Below are 17,572 nucleotides of genomic sequence, written 5' to 3' on the forward strand. Positions count from 1 at the left end.
CGGTTGTTAAATTACAATTGTATTGACTTCATGATTAGTCGATAAAGCCTGATCTGCAGAGCCGCAGCAGGGATAGCTCCAGGAACCGTCTTGAGCTGGCTCGGGCTGGCTCCGGGAGCCACCCACACTGTGGCTCTGAATTTTAAATGTAGCAAGAACTGCCAGGCTCTTACTACAATTAAAATGCAGAGGTGCAGCGTTCCGGAGCAGCGAGAGCCAGGACTGCCCAATCCCAGCTCACGCTGAGTCCAGTAGCCACTGTTCGTGGTGACCAACCCTCTCCACCCTGAACAGAGGCTGCTCCAGCACCAGCCCCTGTTTGCGGTGGACAGGGCTGGCCGCAGACAGGAGCTGCTGCCGGAGCAGCCCCCATAAGTGGCCAGCCCAGGCTGCCGCAAACAGGAGATGCCTAGTAGAAAAAGAGTTGAATTGGGTCTGTTTTATGCTACTTTTCTTGCTGCTGTCTCTGAACAAATTCAGTGGGTTAGGGCAGCACAGTCTAATGATTCTGGGAGACTCATTGGTTAGGAGAATGACAAGAGAGAGGGCCAGTCTGCCATGCTACAGTGATGCACTCTGCAGTGTAAGGGTACGGCTACACTAGCTCAGTAGTTCGAGCTAGGTAGAGTAATGAGGGCAAGCGGAGTTGCAAATGAAGCCCGGGATTTTATTCCCATGAGGAGTAACGGTAGTTCGAATTAGGATCTTTACTTCAAACTACCTAGTCCATGTCGTGTGTAGCCGCGGGCACGGAGTTCGGACTCAGGGGGATTTAAAAATGGCAGCACCCGGGAACATGCACATGAAGCCTGGGATATTTAAATCCCAGGCTTCATTTGCAACTCTGCTTGCCCTCATTACCCTACCTAGCTCGAACTAACGAGCTAGTGTAGACATACCCTAAGGCTGTGTCTAGACTGGCAAGTTTTTCCGCAAAAGCAGATGATTTTGCAGAAAAACTTGCCATCTGTCTACACTGGCCACTTGAATTTCCGCAAGAACACTGACTTCCTTCTGTCTGAAACCAGTGCTTCTTGTGGAAATACTATGCTGCTCCCGTTCGGACAAAAGGGCCAGTGTAGACAGCTCAGATTTGTTTTGCGCAAAAAAGCCCCGATTGCGAAAATGGCAATCGGGGTTTTTTTGCGGAAAAGCATCCGTGCCAATCTAGACGCGCTTTTCCACAAATGCTTTTAACGGAAAACTTTTCCGTTATAAGCATTTGCGGAAAATCATGCCAGTCTAGACGTAGCCTAAGAGTCTCTAGAATGAAATAGAAAGGGGTGAGTAGTAGCCTTCTTAGAGGCCACCTACTACCCAAGAGGAGTAAAGGCTGTAGAATCTGAGTCACAATGGGAAGGGGAAAGTCGAAGGGGAGGGGCAACTGTAGATGGAGGTGAAATACACAGTTCCTAAAGTGGTGAGGCAGAGAGTGACAAAACAAGTAGGGAGCTGCACCAGGGTTCCAAGGCCAGAATATATCAGCCTGAAACCACCCAGTTGTGGAAGACTCACACCTCAGGGGGAACAGTAATAGAGATGTAGCTGTGTTAGTCTGGTCTAGCTGAAACAAAAAACAGGACTATGTAGCACTTTAAAGACTAACAAGATGGTTTATTAGGTGATGAGTTTTCATGGGCCAGACCCACTTTCTCAGATCAAATTGTGGAAGGAAATAGGCATGACCATATATACCAAAGGGTTATATGTGTTCACTTTTTTTTATTGTATCACTTTGGTGATAGGTAACAGCCAGCATGGATTTGTAAAGAACAAATCATGATAAACCAATCTGATGGCTTTCTTTGATAGGACAAGAAGTCTTGTGGATAAGGGAGAAGCGGTGGATGTGATATCCCTAGACTTTAGTAAGACATTTGATACGGTCTTGCATGATCTTCTTATCAATAAACTAAGCAAATACAATTTAGATGGGGCAACTGTAAGGTGGGTGCATAACTGGCTGGATAACCATTCTCAGAGAGGTTCACAATCGTGCTGGAAGGGCATAACAAGTGGGGTTCCACAGGAGACTGTTTTGGGACCGGTTCTGTTCAATATCATCATCAACAATTTAGACATTGGCATAGAGAGTACGTTATTAAGTTTGCAGATGATACCAAGCTGGGAGGAGTTGCAAGTGCTTTGGAGGATAGGGTCATAATTCAAAGTGATCTGGACAAACTAGAGAAAAGCTCTGAGGTAAATAGAGTGAAGTTTAATAAGGACAAATGCAAAGTGCTCCACTTAGGAAGTGGCTTAGATGCTAGGGCATTTGCTTGGGGAACATATGGTGGCAGGCTCAAGTCTTGTCTCCAGGCAGCCCAAGCTCCCCTGCCCACCCCAGGAGCAACCAGACACAGGACAAGGGACCTCCCAAAGAGGGGTGGGGTGGGTTCTTGAGTGGACTAGGAGATACAGCACTTGCCCAAGGAGGACAGGGTTGTGGATTAGTCTCCATCCTGCTCACCCTAGGAGCAACCAGACAGCCTACACAGGATACAGAAGCCACCAAAGGTAGGGAGATGACATGGGGTCAGCTCTGGAGTGCCCTAGGGAATAGCACATTCACATGGAAAGCATAGGGTGGTGGGCTCAAGTCCTGGGAACAGCCAGACAACCACCACAAGGTGCCCCAGGGATGGTCCAGGCTCCTGCATTAGGAAGGCAGGATAAGGGACTCCCCAAAGCCAGAGGTGTGGACCCTGGAGTGGCCTAGGGCAGCACCTCTCAACCCCTAAGGATACTCAAGAAAAGTCATGGGGTTCACCAACACAACTGAAAGTTGGAGAAAACTGAATTTTTGTTTTAAGTTTTATAGCATTTGTATTATTTTTGTACATTTAACACCCAAATATTTCATCACCCACTCTGCTACAATTCAGTTGTTTAAACAAATGTGTTGCAACAGTAAAAAAAAAAAAAAAGTGTGAGAAAACTAGGTACTGGGGGTACTTATAATTTTTTTTTTAAAAAGGGGTATTTTATAAAAAAAAGTTTGAGAAACACTGGCCTAGGGTATAGGGCATGTCCAAGACGAGAGCCTGCACCCTTACCCCAGCCTGGTGAAAGTGAATGAGATTCGGGGAGGAAGGGCAACAGAGAGAGCAGGGTGAGGCCTCAGAGAAGGGGGCAAGGGTATTTGAGGTAGATCTTACATTGCACTTAAATTGAAAAAGTGATCTTGTGGTTAAAAAGGTTGGAGACCCCTGGTCTAGACAGTACTGAGTCCTGCTATGAGGGCAGGGGACTGGACTCGATGATCTCTCGAGGTCCCTTCCAGTCCTAGTGTTCTATAATTCTATGAAATATATATAGCAGGGGTGGGAATCTAAGACCCAGGGGCCAGATGCAGCCCTTGGCTTGCCTGGATCTGCCCCTAAGGCTAAGGGCCCCCCTAGCATTAGGGAGTCCATGCTGGTACTTCTGCCCCCATTTGGCTCCCCTGAGGGCTGGAGCACACAAAATCTACTATGCTGGGCCTCCCCCAGGCTCTGGTGTGCAAGGGGAATGTGGGGAGGGTCTTTCACCTTCTCAGTCAGGGGCCACAGTGAGGGTTCTTTTTTCTGCTTCTCACTTGTGTGTGGCCCCTGATTGATTTTTCTGTGGGTGAGTGGCCCCCCATCCTCCACCCAGAGAAGGTTCCCCACTCCTGATATATATGTACAGTATCACAAGCCTTTGTGGGAAAAACCCACTTCCTCAGATGAGCTTGAGTGGAGAAAAAAAGGCAGAGATTCTTAAGGCATTCTCCTACAGTGCAGGGTTTTTGAAACTGTCGGAGGAGACAGTGCAAGGGGAAACTGGGGAGATACAGTAAAGGAAGATGGTCATATAGTATCCAAAGAAGGAAGCCTTGTCTATGCACTAAAGTTACACTGATTTAACTCACTGAATTAGCCGAATTGGTGCAATCCCTAAGGCTCAGTGCTTGTTTGCCCAGGCTGGACTAATTCTGTTATGACTACGATTGCTCCCCTCCCTTGTGGCTGCAGTTATGCTGCTAAAAGGGGGTTATAGCTGAATAGCTTATTTTCTTAAATTTCCCTGATTTAAGAGTATCCACAAGCAAGGATTCTGCCAGTTTAACTACAACAGGGTAGTTTATCAACCTCAGACTTTAAGGCTACGTCTACACTGCATCCCTCTTGAAGAAGAGGAAATGCAAATGAAGCGCTCATTAGCAACTCTCACACTTCATTTGCATATTCTCTTCCAATGCTCTTTGCAGAGGAGGTTTTTGCACAGAAAAATGCAGTGTAGAGGGGTCCGTTTTGCGCAAAAAAACCCTGTTGCGCAAGAACCCTTATTCCTAACGGGAGGCAGACTGGGGAAACTCTGCGTCAGTACTAAGCTCGGGGAATGAGTCCTCAGGGCCGCAAGGCTGCCGGACGGCACGTTCCCTGCCCATATGGCAGGGAGTGTGTGTGAGGGAGGGGCACCCCCAGCGCCCAGCATCCAGTGGCAGGGCAGGGAGCTCCTGTCCCGCTAGCTCTGCTAGCCCTCCTCGGCCAGCTCGCCGTGCACAGGCCTGGGGGGCGTCTGCAAGCGCCGGGACAGCCCAGCCCAGCCCAGCCCGCCGCTGCTCGCACTTCGTCTGGGAGCCAGAAGCGACCGCCGCCCTCCCGCGGTGTCTTTGGGGCGGCGGGCCCGGCTCGGTAGCTGTGCCCGCGATCCCCGAGCGGGGAGGCAGGTTTGACGGGCGTGCGGAGCAGCCAGTGCGAGGAGGGGAGGCTGGGACTGTGCCCGGGGCGGGCTCCCTCCCTCCCTCTGCCCTTCCTCCATTCATTCAGCCCGAGCCTGCGAGCGGGAGGGGGCCCCAGAGGGGCTCCGGCGAGCTCAGCAGCGAGCCCAGCCCGCGGTCGCTGGGAGCCGGCCAGGCCCGGAGCTCGCTCCCTGCGGCTGGAGTTTGGCCGCCCCGGCCGGGGGCTGCTGCGGGGCGGGATGTCAGACCCGGCGGTGAACGCGCACTTGGAGGGCATCATCTCCGACTTCGAAGGTAGGAGCCTGCGGCGCGGGCAGCTCCCGGGTCCCCTTAGCGCCGGCGGGGGGCAGCGCCCGGCTCGCTCGGGGGTCTGTCGGCACTGGGGTGGGACGGGGCGCGCCGGCTCCCAGGCTGAGGGGCGCGGGGCAGGGGGTCGCAGTCTGCGGGAGGCTCCCAGCGCCGGCCGCTGCCGCCGCCTTGGGGCTGTGCGCGCTCCGCAGCCCGAGTAGAACCCGGGCTCTCCTGGGGCAGGACGGCAGCTGCTCCCCCCCTCCCGTTGGACTGTCGGGGGCAGCCCCCTTGGCGGCGCGTGGGCTCTCGCTGGGGGCGGGCGCGTTGCCCCCGCTCCTCCCTCCGCCCGGCCAGAAAGAGACGGGGGAGAGTGGCCTGATTCCTGCAGCTGCTGCTCAGCAAAGCTCCTTGGGTTCCTGGCGGGTTCTTCTGCAGGGCCGACACCATCAAGTCTGCAGCAGATCAGTCGGGGATTGCTAGGCCCTCTGTGTCTGAGGGGCAGTGAGGGGGAGGGCGCTGTCCCCAGCCCAAGCCAGCTCCGCGGGGCATGGATCAGGTGTGGCCATGGGATGTGTGTGTTTGGCACTCATCCAGCAGGTTAGTTTCCTTCCTTGGGCTCTTATCCCACAGCTGTAAGGGTTAGCGTCCTGCCTTTGTTTCTCTCATATGGCCAAGTTGGAGAGGGAGCGATGTTCCCTCTCATCTTTCCATCCATGTGTGGAATATTTTTTTTAATGTGCACCAAGGCATGCTCAGATGTGAAACACAAAACCTACCTGTGGGTGCTCTGCTAATCAGCTGGGCAGCATTATAATTTTTCCTATGCAGCTGCACAAGTGCAGTGTATAGGGAACTTTGGGATGGAGCCTCTGTCTTTGGGTCCCAGGGCCAGGCCAATGCCATAGAATCATAGACACTAAGACTGGGGGGGGGGGGGGGGGTCATCAAGTCCAGTCCCCTTCCCTCAAGGCAGAAAAAAGCACCATCCTAGATGTCTGTCTAACCTGCTCTTAAATATCTCCAGTGATTCCACAACCTCCCTAGGCAATTTAGTCCAGTATTTAATCACCCTGATAGGAAGTTTTTCCCTGGGGAAATGTGGTGGGAGTGGAGAAGTGCTTTTCACTTCTGCATGGAGAACAAGGGGGGTGCCATCGCCTGGAAACAGCTGCATGGAGTCACGACTGGCCTTCTTATCCAGGGGACATGCAGTGTAGATTTAGACCTCTAGAAGCCATTGGCTCCTCCTGTTGCTTTGTACATGCTTCTGTAGAGGCTAGAAAAATGAAGGTGGCTGAACTTGGCCGGCTGCCATTGCACATCCTCTGGCAGCTTTTCGGTGAGTAGGGATGTAAGCGACTACTCGGGTAGTCGACTACCCGATAAGCTTAGGCTTACTGGGCAGTCAAGTCACCACTGGAATACTTGCCCCCCACCCTTGCTGCCTCTATACCACAGACTGCAAAGGGGTGAAAAGCAGGAGCCGGTGCTGGGGGGAGCCAGCTTAAAAGCTGGTTTCCCCCCCCCCCACCCCCCACCCAGCACCAGCTCCATGGTGTGTGGAGGGAGGAGCAGAGAAGGCAGAGCCTCCGTGGTTCTGGAGCTGCTCCAAGCCGGGATTGCTCGGTTCTGGCTCACGCTGGCTCCAGGGGCCACGCGCGCTACAGCTCTGCATCTTAAAAGGCAGGCTCTTATTCCATTTAAAAAGCAAAGCCGCAGCGATCCTGGACCCAGCACGAGCCGGGACTGCTGAGTCCTGGCTTGCACCGGGTCCTGGAACTACCTCCACTGCAGCTCTGAAGTTTAAATGTATTAGGAGCTGGGATGCCTGTGTGCCGGACACCTACTGCGTTTAAATTGCAAAGCCACAGCTTATTGACTAATTGTGTACTCGATACAAATTGTATCAAGCACACTATTAGTCCGTCACCTGCTTCTTAACATCCTTAGTTCAGAGCTGTGTGTGCTCAGCTCTAGTGCATGGGGCTTTCAGTTTAGCTCACTGCTGCACCCTGTTGTTATCTGCTAAGGGAATATCTTCAGGCTGTTTTTCTCCTGTCCTTCCGTACCTTGTTTATGTAGCTTTTTAGTCTGAAGCGCACGCCTGACGGGAGAAGACTGTGAATTCCCAAGCACACACAGGGCTTGCTGTTTGCTTCAAATCTTGTATTCTTGCACAGCTTTGAGATAGCTGAGAGATAGCTGTAGCTGGAACTGCAGGAGGAAGCTTCTTTTGTGACTTGGGTTAGAAGTTCTACTGAATCATTATCTTGTGGCAGCCCGGGCTTTTGCAAGGGGGGAGGAGTATCTCCTCCTTGGACTCTTGTGGAGAACTAAAGGGTTTTGATGGATGCCTTTGAACTGAGGGCTCTGGGCACATGCCAATGTGCTGGAGAGCACACATAAGTAATCTAGCCAAGTCTGTACTCTTGCCAGAGAGACATGTAGGCCAGAAGCAGGCAATGGCGGGGCAAAGGGGCTGCCCTGGAGAATACAGGTGTGACTTTAAGACCACGGGCACTGTTCTTCCTAAAAATGGTGTGAGTTCTGGAAAAGCAATTTTTTCCTTCCAGAAACACTGGGACAAGGGCCAACCATGATCCAAAGAAGAGTGGCCTAAAGAAAACTAAGTGATGGCAAAAATGATGGAATGTGTGTTTAGATCTGTAGGTCTAGGTACTTCTGCAGATACTTCACAGCATTCCGCAGACCCCTCATGAATTCAGTCCTGCACTGAAGCATTGTTCCCATTTTGTAGCTGAGGAAACTGAGGCCCAGTATGTCTTGCTCCAGGTCATGCGCAACTGGGAATTGATCCCTGTTCAGTGCTTCAATCACAAGATCATCTTTCCCCTCCTGTGAAAATCAGGGGCATGTACTAGTGTTCCCTGTAAGCTGTGTTTTTGGGTGGTGTGGTGTGGCAGCTGCCCCACACTGAACAGAAGGGGTTAAAGCAGGCAGGAAAGAGCCTGGTCAGAGCCGTGGCCAATCAGGGAGAGGTTTTTAAGGAACCAATCAGGGTGTAGCTTGCTGGGGCAGGCCTGTATATAAGGAGCTGCCCATCAGAGACAGTTGTGCTTTGACCAGGGAAGATGCAGGACCTGGTTCCTGGAGAAATACCTTTGGGAGAAATGGGCTAGGCAGGCTCAGGGGGGCTTAAAAGGGGCTCTTGCCTGATACCTGCCAGGCTTTAGACCTTGCTACCAGGGCCAGGAGGGTGCAAAGAGTCATAGGGGAAATTACCTAGAGAACGAAAGGCAGTGGAGGGGAGTAGAGGAAGGCAGGACAAAACAAGGCTTCTACCAGAGGGTCCTTGGGTTGAGACCCAGAGTCGTGGGCAGGCCTGGATTCCCCCTTTCCCCCCATTGCACCGTGTCTATAGGGTTGCCAGGTGTCTGGTTTTGAACCAGACAGTCCAGTATTTGAGCTTTCTGTTTGGGAAACAAACTGAAAAAATATAAATGAGAAAATATAAATGCCCAGTACTTTCTAAATAAGATGTAATGCAGATTGTGATGTAATGTCAAGTGTGTTCGGTATTTTTGTTGAAACCATCTGGCAACTCTATGTGTGTAGCCGCCATTGTTGTGTGGCCTGGAAGGACTGTGACTTGCCCTTGGATTGAGGCTGCAGTTGGCTATGGTGACAGGTGCTAGATGAAGGACTGTTGATACCCCTGGAAGGGGGATGAGACACCACTCATGGATGGAGTAGGCACTGCTGTAAGCCAGTATCCCAAAGAAGACGTCGTGGTCTGGGAGCTACATTGGTCTGGAACACAAGTGTGGACTGCAGATGGGTGGGGCACCACCAGAAGGCGATGCCCTGCTGAGGAAGGACTGTTTCCCCAGAGCTACCAGCAGGAAGCAAAGCAGCAGGGAGCTGACTCCATCACATGTGGCCATCCAGGACAGATTCTGGTTAGCAGAGTGCCTACAGCCAGCAGGCTGCATTTCTCCTGGTGATGTACGTCGCACATGCCTTGATGCGCATAACAAAACGTATTCCACCCATGGACTGAAAAAATTGGATGGAGCATTGGTCATGTCCCCTTGCCCCCTAATCTTTTACCCTGCAGCACTCCAGTCTCTGCAGCAGCCCACTAGGAGGGAGGGCAGGTGTGAGAGAAGAGAGAGTACAATCTCATTACCAAGTGGAAGTTTGGAGAGGGAGCAGCTGGGCAGTTTTGCTATCAGTTCTCCACATTTTGTTTCATCTTGTGTGTGTAGAACTGTCCTTCAGGGACTTGCATGCTCATCTCTGCTGAAATATGATCAGGATTACAGGCGTCCCCTATCATCCACCCCAACAACATTTAAATCTGTCCGCAGCCTGAAGGAATCCTCCACTTGGAGAACAAAGTGAAGATGGTAAAGACCCTGGGGAGATCCTGAAGACTGTTAGCTGCAGAAGGTGAACGGTCCCTCCAGGCAAGGAGCTGCCCCCCGATGGGAGAATTTTTCCAGAGTGGATGTTCCCAGAACAGCAGCCCCGTCTGTGTAGTGAGACGTGGAGAGAGAGCTGTGGATGCATATCCTGGCACTGCCCTGAGCTGGGATCCAGGTTGATGGGTCACAGATTAATTAGCTGTTGCAACTCTGTGGCAGCATCCCAAGCAGAGACATGGTAGTGCCCGTTCCAGTTGTTCTCCTAGCCCTCTCAATAGTGAGCCTAGTGTTTGACTTCTGGACTGGAGTCTCAGCCTCCACAGGCCCAGGGCCAAAGTTAAAGATCTGGCTAAAAAATCACAAGTGACAGACACCCCAGATCTTCTGGAAACATCATTCTTGCAAAGCACAGGCTTGTCAGTCCTGCAAAAGATGTTCCCTACAGCTGTCCCTGTCTGGTTCCTCTCCTAGTGTCCCTCCCTGGCAGTGGCTTGGGTTTGTTGCTTTACCTAAAACTACCGTGTAGCAGAAGGGAGCAAAGCACTGCATGGCACGACGGGTGCTTCTCCTTCCTCTCCCGGCCTCTCTAGTGCAAGTGGAAGCTGCTGATCGGGAGTGTTGCAGCTCATGTCCACAGAACACAGGAGCTGTTGCAGCCCCCAGCCTTGGCTCTTTAGCACAAGCCAAAGCTGCTCATGTTTTTAGCTCTGTGGTCCCCAGTTCATTCCCAATGCTTAGACCAAGAAGGCGACTTATCACTGAAACCTGTGCTCAAGGTGTGCCCTGGTGTGGTGCAGATGCCAGCCACCCTTTGCACGAGGGAGCTCTGTCACTTCTGACGAGTCAGCCCGGTGAGGCCACGTTACTGCTGGGCAGTGTGGGCGTCAGTTTATGGAGCACTGCTTCAGGAGAAAGAATGTGAGTTGTTGCACTGCAGTTTAGTGGGCACTAGCATCTCAACCAGAACAGCAAATGTAGTGGGGAAACCCCCAGGCCGTATGATGTGGTTGGGGTAAAAGTGGCTCTGCCTTGCTCCTTTGTGCAGTGCTGCAGGTGGTGGCGAGGAAATGCTCTGACTTGAACTAGGTGACAACATATAAGCATCGATTGGGCTAACAAGGGCTATGTGACTGGCAGAGACTCTGTCTCCTTTAATAAGCAGAGAAATCTCTCCCTCCTGTCCCCACATTCGTTGAGTCTGGCTTGCCAAGACTCATGCAAGACCAGCACAGTCACTCCTGATTTCAGAGGTTTGGGCAGGTCCTCTAAGGAGTCCCTCCTCTCACAGTGAGCACAGCAGCCCCACTCCTTGTCCCTGCCAGAGAGCTCCATCAGCACCTTCAGTTGCCCAGGTCTAACACCAAATTAAACAAACCCCTCAGGCCCAGTCAGCTTCACAGTGCCCTAGGGCCCTGGACTGCAACTAGTTCAGCTTCCAGTAATGTGAAATAAACACACATGCGCATGGAGACTCTCTTCCAGCAGTTGACCACCATAGCATGATGGTGCTTGCTTTCTGAAATGAGTATAAACCGGAGTCTGTCCTAATGTCAGTGTATACTCCAGAGCCCATCCCTGTAGTATCCAACCAGTGACTGCAGAGCCTGTGAGGATGGGGCTCATGGGTTGGAGGACGGGCAGTTTTCACAGGCATTAAGAATTACAGCTCAGGTGGGCTAGTTCAGGGCACTAGTGATGTAATAGTAATGCCTGCACAGATAGAGGGGTTCTCAAATCACAGGATAAAGGTTATCGACTGAAGTGATGCCCATGAGAGAGAAAAGAAAAGAAGTCCACTACCGAAGTACAGTAATCTCTAGGGTGGATTACAGCCGAACATGTGATCCTCTGTCAGTAAATGGTGAATAACAACCAAGGGTGGGTCACCCACCCATAATCACTTGAAACTGCAGAGATGGGAGGAGAGATGTAATTACCAGAGTTAGCATCTGACCAGGATGCTGGGGCTAGCAGCTTTGCTCCAGCAAAAAATACAAAGTCAGCTTCAGTTGTTACCAGTGGTTAGATCCTTGGCTTTACAATCTACCCTAAAGGCTGCATCTCCAGCAGTGCAGTGAAACCACACGAGGACACTGGATCAGCTTACTGATCAGTGCTGCTTACTGACCCAGGTGAGTCTTTGCAATCTCCCGTCCTAGCCCAGCCTTGCAGAGTTCATGCAAGTGGCATCAGAGTATAAGAAGAGCATGGCTTCAGGCTGCTCTCATGGTACATGAAGGGGTTAGCTGCCTTTTCAAACCAAAGAGCCAAACTACATCAAAATTCAGAACAAGTGGTCAACAAAGAGCCATTTGCATGACTGAAAATATGCAACTTAATATGATTGATAATTGACATAATAATTAATAATAGCATAAATGACACTAAGCTGGGGGAGATGTAGATACGCTTGAGGGGAGATAGGGTCCAGAGTGATTGAGACAAATTGGGGGATTGGTCCACAAGAAATCTGATGAGGTTCAACAAGGACAAGTGCAGAGTCCTGCACTTGGGATGGAAGAATCCCAAGCATTGTTACAGGCTGGGGACCAACCAGCTAAGTAGTAGTTCTGCAAAAAAGGACCAGGGGGTTACAGTGGATGAGAAGCTGGATATGAGTCAACAGTGTGCCCCTGTAGCCAAGAAGGCTAATGGCATATTAGGTTGCATTAGGAGGAGCATTGCCAGCAGATCCAGAGATGTCATCATTCCCCTTTATTCGGCTCGGGTGAGGCCACATCTGGAGTATCTTGTCCAGTTCTGGGCCCCCCCACTACAGAAAGGATGTGGACACATTGGAGAGGGTCCAGCAGAGGGCAACCAAAATGATTAGGGGGCTGGAGCATATGACCTACGAGGAGAGGCTGAGGGAGTTGGGTCTGTTTAGTCTGCAGAAGTGAAGAGTGAGGGGGGATTTGAGAGCAGCGTTCAACTTCCTGAAGGGAGGTTCCAAAGAGGATGGAGAAAGGCTGTTCTCAGTAGTGACGGATGGTAGAACAAGGAGCAATGGTCTCAAGTTGTGGTGGGAGAGGTCCAGGTTGGATATTAGGAAAAACTATTTCACTAGGAGGGTGGTGAAGCACTGGAATGGGTTACCAAGGGAAGTAGTGGAGTCTCCATCCCTAGAGGTGTTTAAGTCTCGGCTTGACAAAGCCCTGGCTGGGTTAATTCAGTTGGGATTGGTCCTGCCTAGAGCAGGGGGCTGGACTTGATGACCTTCTGAAGTCTCTTCCAGCCCTATGGTTCTCTGATTCTATGACAAATGAAACATTGTACTCACAGACTATTTAATGGGACTTTTGCTGCTGCATCTTTTCTCACAGTTCTTTGAAGTTTACATCATACCTGGTCAAATCCTGCTTCACACACGCATTCAGGCTGTCTTTTGTCAATCTTATGGCTGCGGCTGGTGATGTGGGGGTGCAGGAGTCTGGGTTGGGATGTATGAGGGGCTCAAGGCTGGAGATTGGGGTATATGATTCAGGGCACAAGGTTGGGGTATGTGGAGGTGCAGGAGTCTGGGGATGTGCGGGTATGAGGCTCAAGGCAGAGAGTTCAGGTGTATGCTGGGATCAGAGTTGGTGTGTGTGTAGGGGAGGTGCAGGAGTGTTATGATGCTGCAGCCAGATGTGGGCTGGGCCCAAATTGGGGGCTTGTTGGTCAGGCTTCATTTTTAAACAAAGTAAAATATTACGTGCAACACAAAAGATTTCAACATTGTCTTTATTTATGGCAGGGGTGGGGAACCTTTTTTGGGTTGGGGGGGGGGTCACTAACCCTCAGAAAAATCAGTTGGGGACCACACAAGTGAGAAACAAAAAAATCCCTCAAAAAATCCCCAACACCCACAAGTGGCCTCCAACTGAAACACCTCACTGCCCTGGTGCTCCAGTCCCATAGTGGGGGGAGGGGCAGGGAGGACTAAGGTTCAAGGCCTCAGGCCAGATTTATTCTTCTGGGGTTCCAGGGTTAGTGGATTTTGTTTGCTTCCCTAACCTCTTGGTTGGGGCAAAAATGAGGCATTAAGTGTGTGGGACAGGGCTGCTGGTGAATGGGGTAGGGATGGGAGTGCAGGACCTGAGTGTAGGAGGGGTTGAGGCTGTGAGATCTGGCCAGGGGGTAGGAGTAGGCTGGAAGCAGGGGGTGTCTGGCCAGGAGGCAGTCAGTGCAAAGGATCCATCTTTGGTTCCTGGTTTCCCCCACATGGGACGGAGGGGCGGGGGAGGAAAAAGCTGTTGCCCTGAGCTGTTTAACCTGTTTGTTCCCTGCATGCCAGTTCCGGCGAGGAGCCTCTGGGCTTTCTCCCTCACGCCCCTCCCTGCAGGAAGCCGCGCTGGCATTTGAATCTTGCGGGGGAGGTTAGGCTGCAGTGCCAGCTGCGGGGAGAGCAAGGGGGGACTGAGTTGGGGCTCCAGAAGACCCCTATCTGGCTTGGGAGCCATAGGTTGCCAACTCTTGTGTAGTTTGCTACTTAGTAGAGCAGAGATGCTTTTATTTAAAAAAACCACAAAACCAAGAACCAATCAATGTGTGAATCACAAAAGAAAGAGCTTTGCATGTGCAATGCAAGGGAGCTGGCTAGAAGCAGGCATTACATGGGAAAGTCATTTGTTACAGCTTCAATGTACCTCGATTCTAAGTAGCAGCACTTCTTCCTTGTGCAGTCCCACCCACTGCCAGTGCAGCTCTGTCCTGCAGTACATCACCCCCTAGAAGTCAAGTCCTGGCCTTCACTCAGGCAAGGCCCACCAATTGTACCTGAGCTCTGTGGTGGTTTTCAGCTCTGTGGTGGTTTTCAGGATCAACTGGAGGCAAGAAAAGGCGGCCAGGTCATGTTCACAAAGGACCCAAGTAGAAACAGATGCCTGGGATTTCCAGAGGCCAGGGTCCCATGGGCTCATCCATCCCTACCCTCTTTCCTGAAATCCAGTCCATCAAGAGTCTGGAATCTTGTGGAACACATGGCTGGGGGCTGCATGCTAAACCACTTGGTTCTCACATTCTTCCTGCATGCTGCATGAGGGAAGCAGCTGCTGTTTGAATGCTGCAGATGCTGAGTATCAGCCATGATGCTAATATTAGAGAGCAGAATGCCAGAGGGATGGCTGCAGTGTATGTGGAGAATGTGTCTTGAACTCGGATGGTGCAAAGCCGAGGGAGAAGATATGCATGAGATTTTCATAACGTTTTGTTTGGGTCCAGTCTGACTGGATCAAGACACGGACGTCTCTCTGATCAGCTGGACTCCAAGTGCATTTGGACCAAGAGGTGGGCTTTGATCCATCTGGAGTCATGGTGCATGGGAGGGAGGCTTACTAAATACAGTCCCCACATGCTAAGGCAGTTAGTTCCATTAACCCAGCCTCTTGAGTGTGTCCAGAAAAGGAGATGCTAATAAATCTTTTAAGGTGCATCTCGGAGCATCTGAAAATCTTGGGCGGGAGGATAAGAAACAGATATCCCCATCCCTCATCTTTTGACTTCTAAGGGTATCCCGACAAAACAGGGTTGAAAGGAGAGGGAGAGGGAAAGAATCCCTCCCTGTACTCCCTGGCAGCAGCTAAACCATTCATAGAATTATCTGTTCAGTGCTGCTTCCTTGCAGCCTTGATCTTTTCCCTGCTCTAGGGAAGCCAGTGCTGGTTGGCATGACAAGACAGACTGGTTGCCTGTTGATTGCTTAGCTCTTCTTTTCTCCCTGCCTCCCTCCGTCGTTTCCTGGGCTGTTTAAGGAGAGTGGCAATAAGAACCTACCTGGCAGAATAGCTTCTAATAGTTAGGGCTGTCAAACTGTGGGAGGCTTGTGTACATTTGACTGCTCCTAGGAACAAGCTGCCTCTGAAGAGTTCGGCTGCCCGGGGAGGCAGAGGGCTGTGAAATGTGGGCAAGCTTTCCCCGTTGACTCCTCTTTTGCTGCAGTTGATCTGAACCTTCGCCACCTCTCCAGAGAAGGGCACACCAGTGAGATGAGCTGGGCAGTCTCGTTGCAATCCCAGTCGGACACTTACCTGTGTCACAAAAATAATAGCTCATTCTGCTGAGAGGTTCTTATTGCCCAGGAATTGGGCTCGAACAGCATGAGGTACAGCTGGGCAGGATTCAGGGGCATTGGCAAAGCTGGGGGTGGGGGTGTCACAGGGCAGGAGGGAGTGACATAGGCAGAGCTCTGTGCATGCGGGATCCCCAGGATTGGAATAGCCAGGAGGCTGCAAGGCAGGATGGAAGGGCACTGGCACAGAGCTGTGTGGTGGAGGAATTTGTACAGCTCCTGCCCAGGCTGTATTTGGTTCTAGACGGGTCTGTTAAACCTTCCTCTTCCCAGCCTCACTCAAAGCCGCTGAGTTGCACTTCTGCCTCGTAGGACGTGTTGGCAACGGGTTAGTAATTTAAACCATTGAGGGTGATGAAATCTCATTTCCAGAATCTGGCATTAATGCCCTGTTGCTCTCTGCTCAGCCACCCACTGGAAGTGCTATTGACATTTCTTTTGCACTCACACCTTCCCCTCAGGAAAACTGATTCTCGTTAGAGATGGCATGTCAGCGGAGTCTGCCTCTGATGTGGCAGGGACCTTTAGCTTTATCAGACAAGAGATACAAGATATGGCTACATTAGGGCGCTTACAGTAAACTCTCTAGTGTAGCCGCTCTAAGCTATGAGAGAGCTCTCCTGTCAATTTCATTAATCCACCCAAAGGAGCAGTTGGCAGGAGAAGCTTTTTCATCAACATAACCGTTCACACTGATGCTTAGGTCGGTGAACCAGGAGAGGGCCGAGGCCAGCTGCGGCAGTGGGCGCCCCAGGCGGGCGGCATGATCGGCGCCCCCGCCTGCACAGCCGTCAATGGCTGTGACGTCATCATCAGGCGCCCGGGCCAGCGGCGCTCTAGGCAACTGCCTAGTTCACCTAGGCTCACGGGCTGCCCCTGGGTGTAACTTAAGCTGAGGGTGTGTGTGTGTGTGTGTGTGTGTGTGCATGCGCATGCACCCGTGCGCCTTAATCATACCCCTGAGCGATCTAAGTTATACCAACATAATGGAGACATAGCCTAAGAGCTCTAGACTGGCCAACAAGAATGGCTGCTCATAACTCTTCGTGGATCTCTCTAAAAACAGAACTGTATCAAGGAAGACATGAAATGAAAATCTCCAGCACAGTTGTGAGTTTTTCTGCAAAGAGAAAGAAGGGTGGCTTAAGTCAGTCAACCAAATCTTCAAACTCCTCTTAATTTACAAAGATGATTAGTGAAAATTGGGTATTCCCTTACCTTTCCTAGAGAATTGTCTCAAAAGACATGTCCAAAATTTAGCATCCCTTTGCTCCCGACTTTCTAGAATATAACTTTGCAGATCTTTATCCCCATTGTACTGAGTGGGAAACTGAGGCATGGATAAGAGATGTGATTTGACCAGGGTCCCCCAGCAAGTCGATGCCAAAGCTGGGAATAGAACCCAAGGGGCTGATTTTTCAGTTACCTCACACCAGTGCAAAATAGGTATAGAATACCCCCACTCTTATTTGGTAGCATTTAGCCCAGGTGTAAATGGCTTTCCCAAGATGAGAATCAAGCTGAAACCCTTTTTTCCTTATCCAGTAGAGTAAGAGAAAAGATGGGAATATGACTTCATCTGGGAGCTGTTTGTGACTGTTCTTATTACTTTAACGTAATTACACCTCTGCTTTTCCACATTCAATTGTGCATCTAGTTAAACGAAGCAATGGTAACTAGTGGCTGTTACAGCTAATTATCATAATTTCAATGAACAAATGTGGATTGTTGTTTGTAGATGTTTGGTTTAGAAGAGATTTCTGTCGTTTCATTTATGGCCAGATTTTCTCTCTCTCTGTTTACATGCTGTCACCCACCCCCACGTTACAGTGGTCCTAATAGGTTCCCTTCTGTGTCGTGGTCACAAAAGATGTGACTTTGTTACAGCACCCTTTAAGGAGCTTAGCACAAGCTGTAGTAATTTATGTTTTTAGCTTTGGAAATCCCAGTTCAGTCCCTGGGCTGTTGGCCAAGATGGCAACCATCACACAGTAATGTAAAAGTGAGTTGTGAATGACTTGCATGCATATTGCTAACATAATATATAATACTCATATATTCCTAACTTCACTTGGCACTAAAATGCAGCCACCTTTGGCACATATCTTGACAACTGTATATGAGTAAAACAACAGCACA

The 17,572-nt window shown here is 50.7% G+C and overlaps 1 protein-coding gene across 3 annotated transcripts in view; it reads left to right on the forward strand.

Moving 5' to 3' along the window:
- The window catches only part of SEPTIN9 (septin 9), a 264,222-nt gene that overhangs the window by 115,297 nt on the left and 131,353 nt on the right, over nucleotides 1–17,572 (forward strand). Inside the window, exon 1 of one of the 3 annotated variants that reach the window (XM_006122952.4) lies at nucleotides 4,484–4,999. The exons of the other annotated variants lie outside the window; for them this stretch is intronic. Coding sequence (XP_006123014.1) covers nucleotides 4,945–4,999 — 55 coding nt within the window. The 5' untranslated portion in view covers nucleotides 4,484–4,944. Of the gene's footprint in view, nucleotides 1–4,483; nucleotides 5,000–17,572 lie in introns of those variants that run through there. 3 annotated transcript variants of the gene reach the window in all.

The sequence above is a fragment of the Pelodiscus sinensis genome, chromosome 20 (assembly GCF_049634645.1).
Source record: "Pelodiscus sinensis isolate JC-2024 chromosome 20, ASM4963464v1, whole genome shotgun sequence".
Lineage (NCBI taxonomy): Eukaryota > Metazoa > Chordata > Testudines > Trionychidae > Pelodiscus > Pelodiscus sinensis.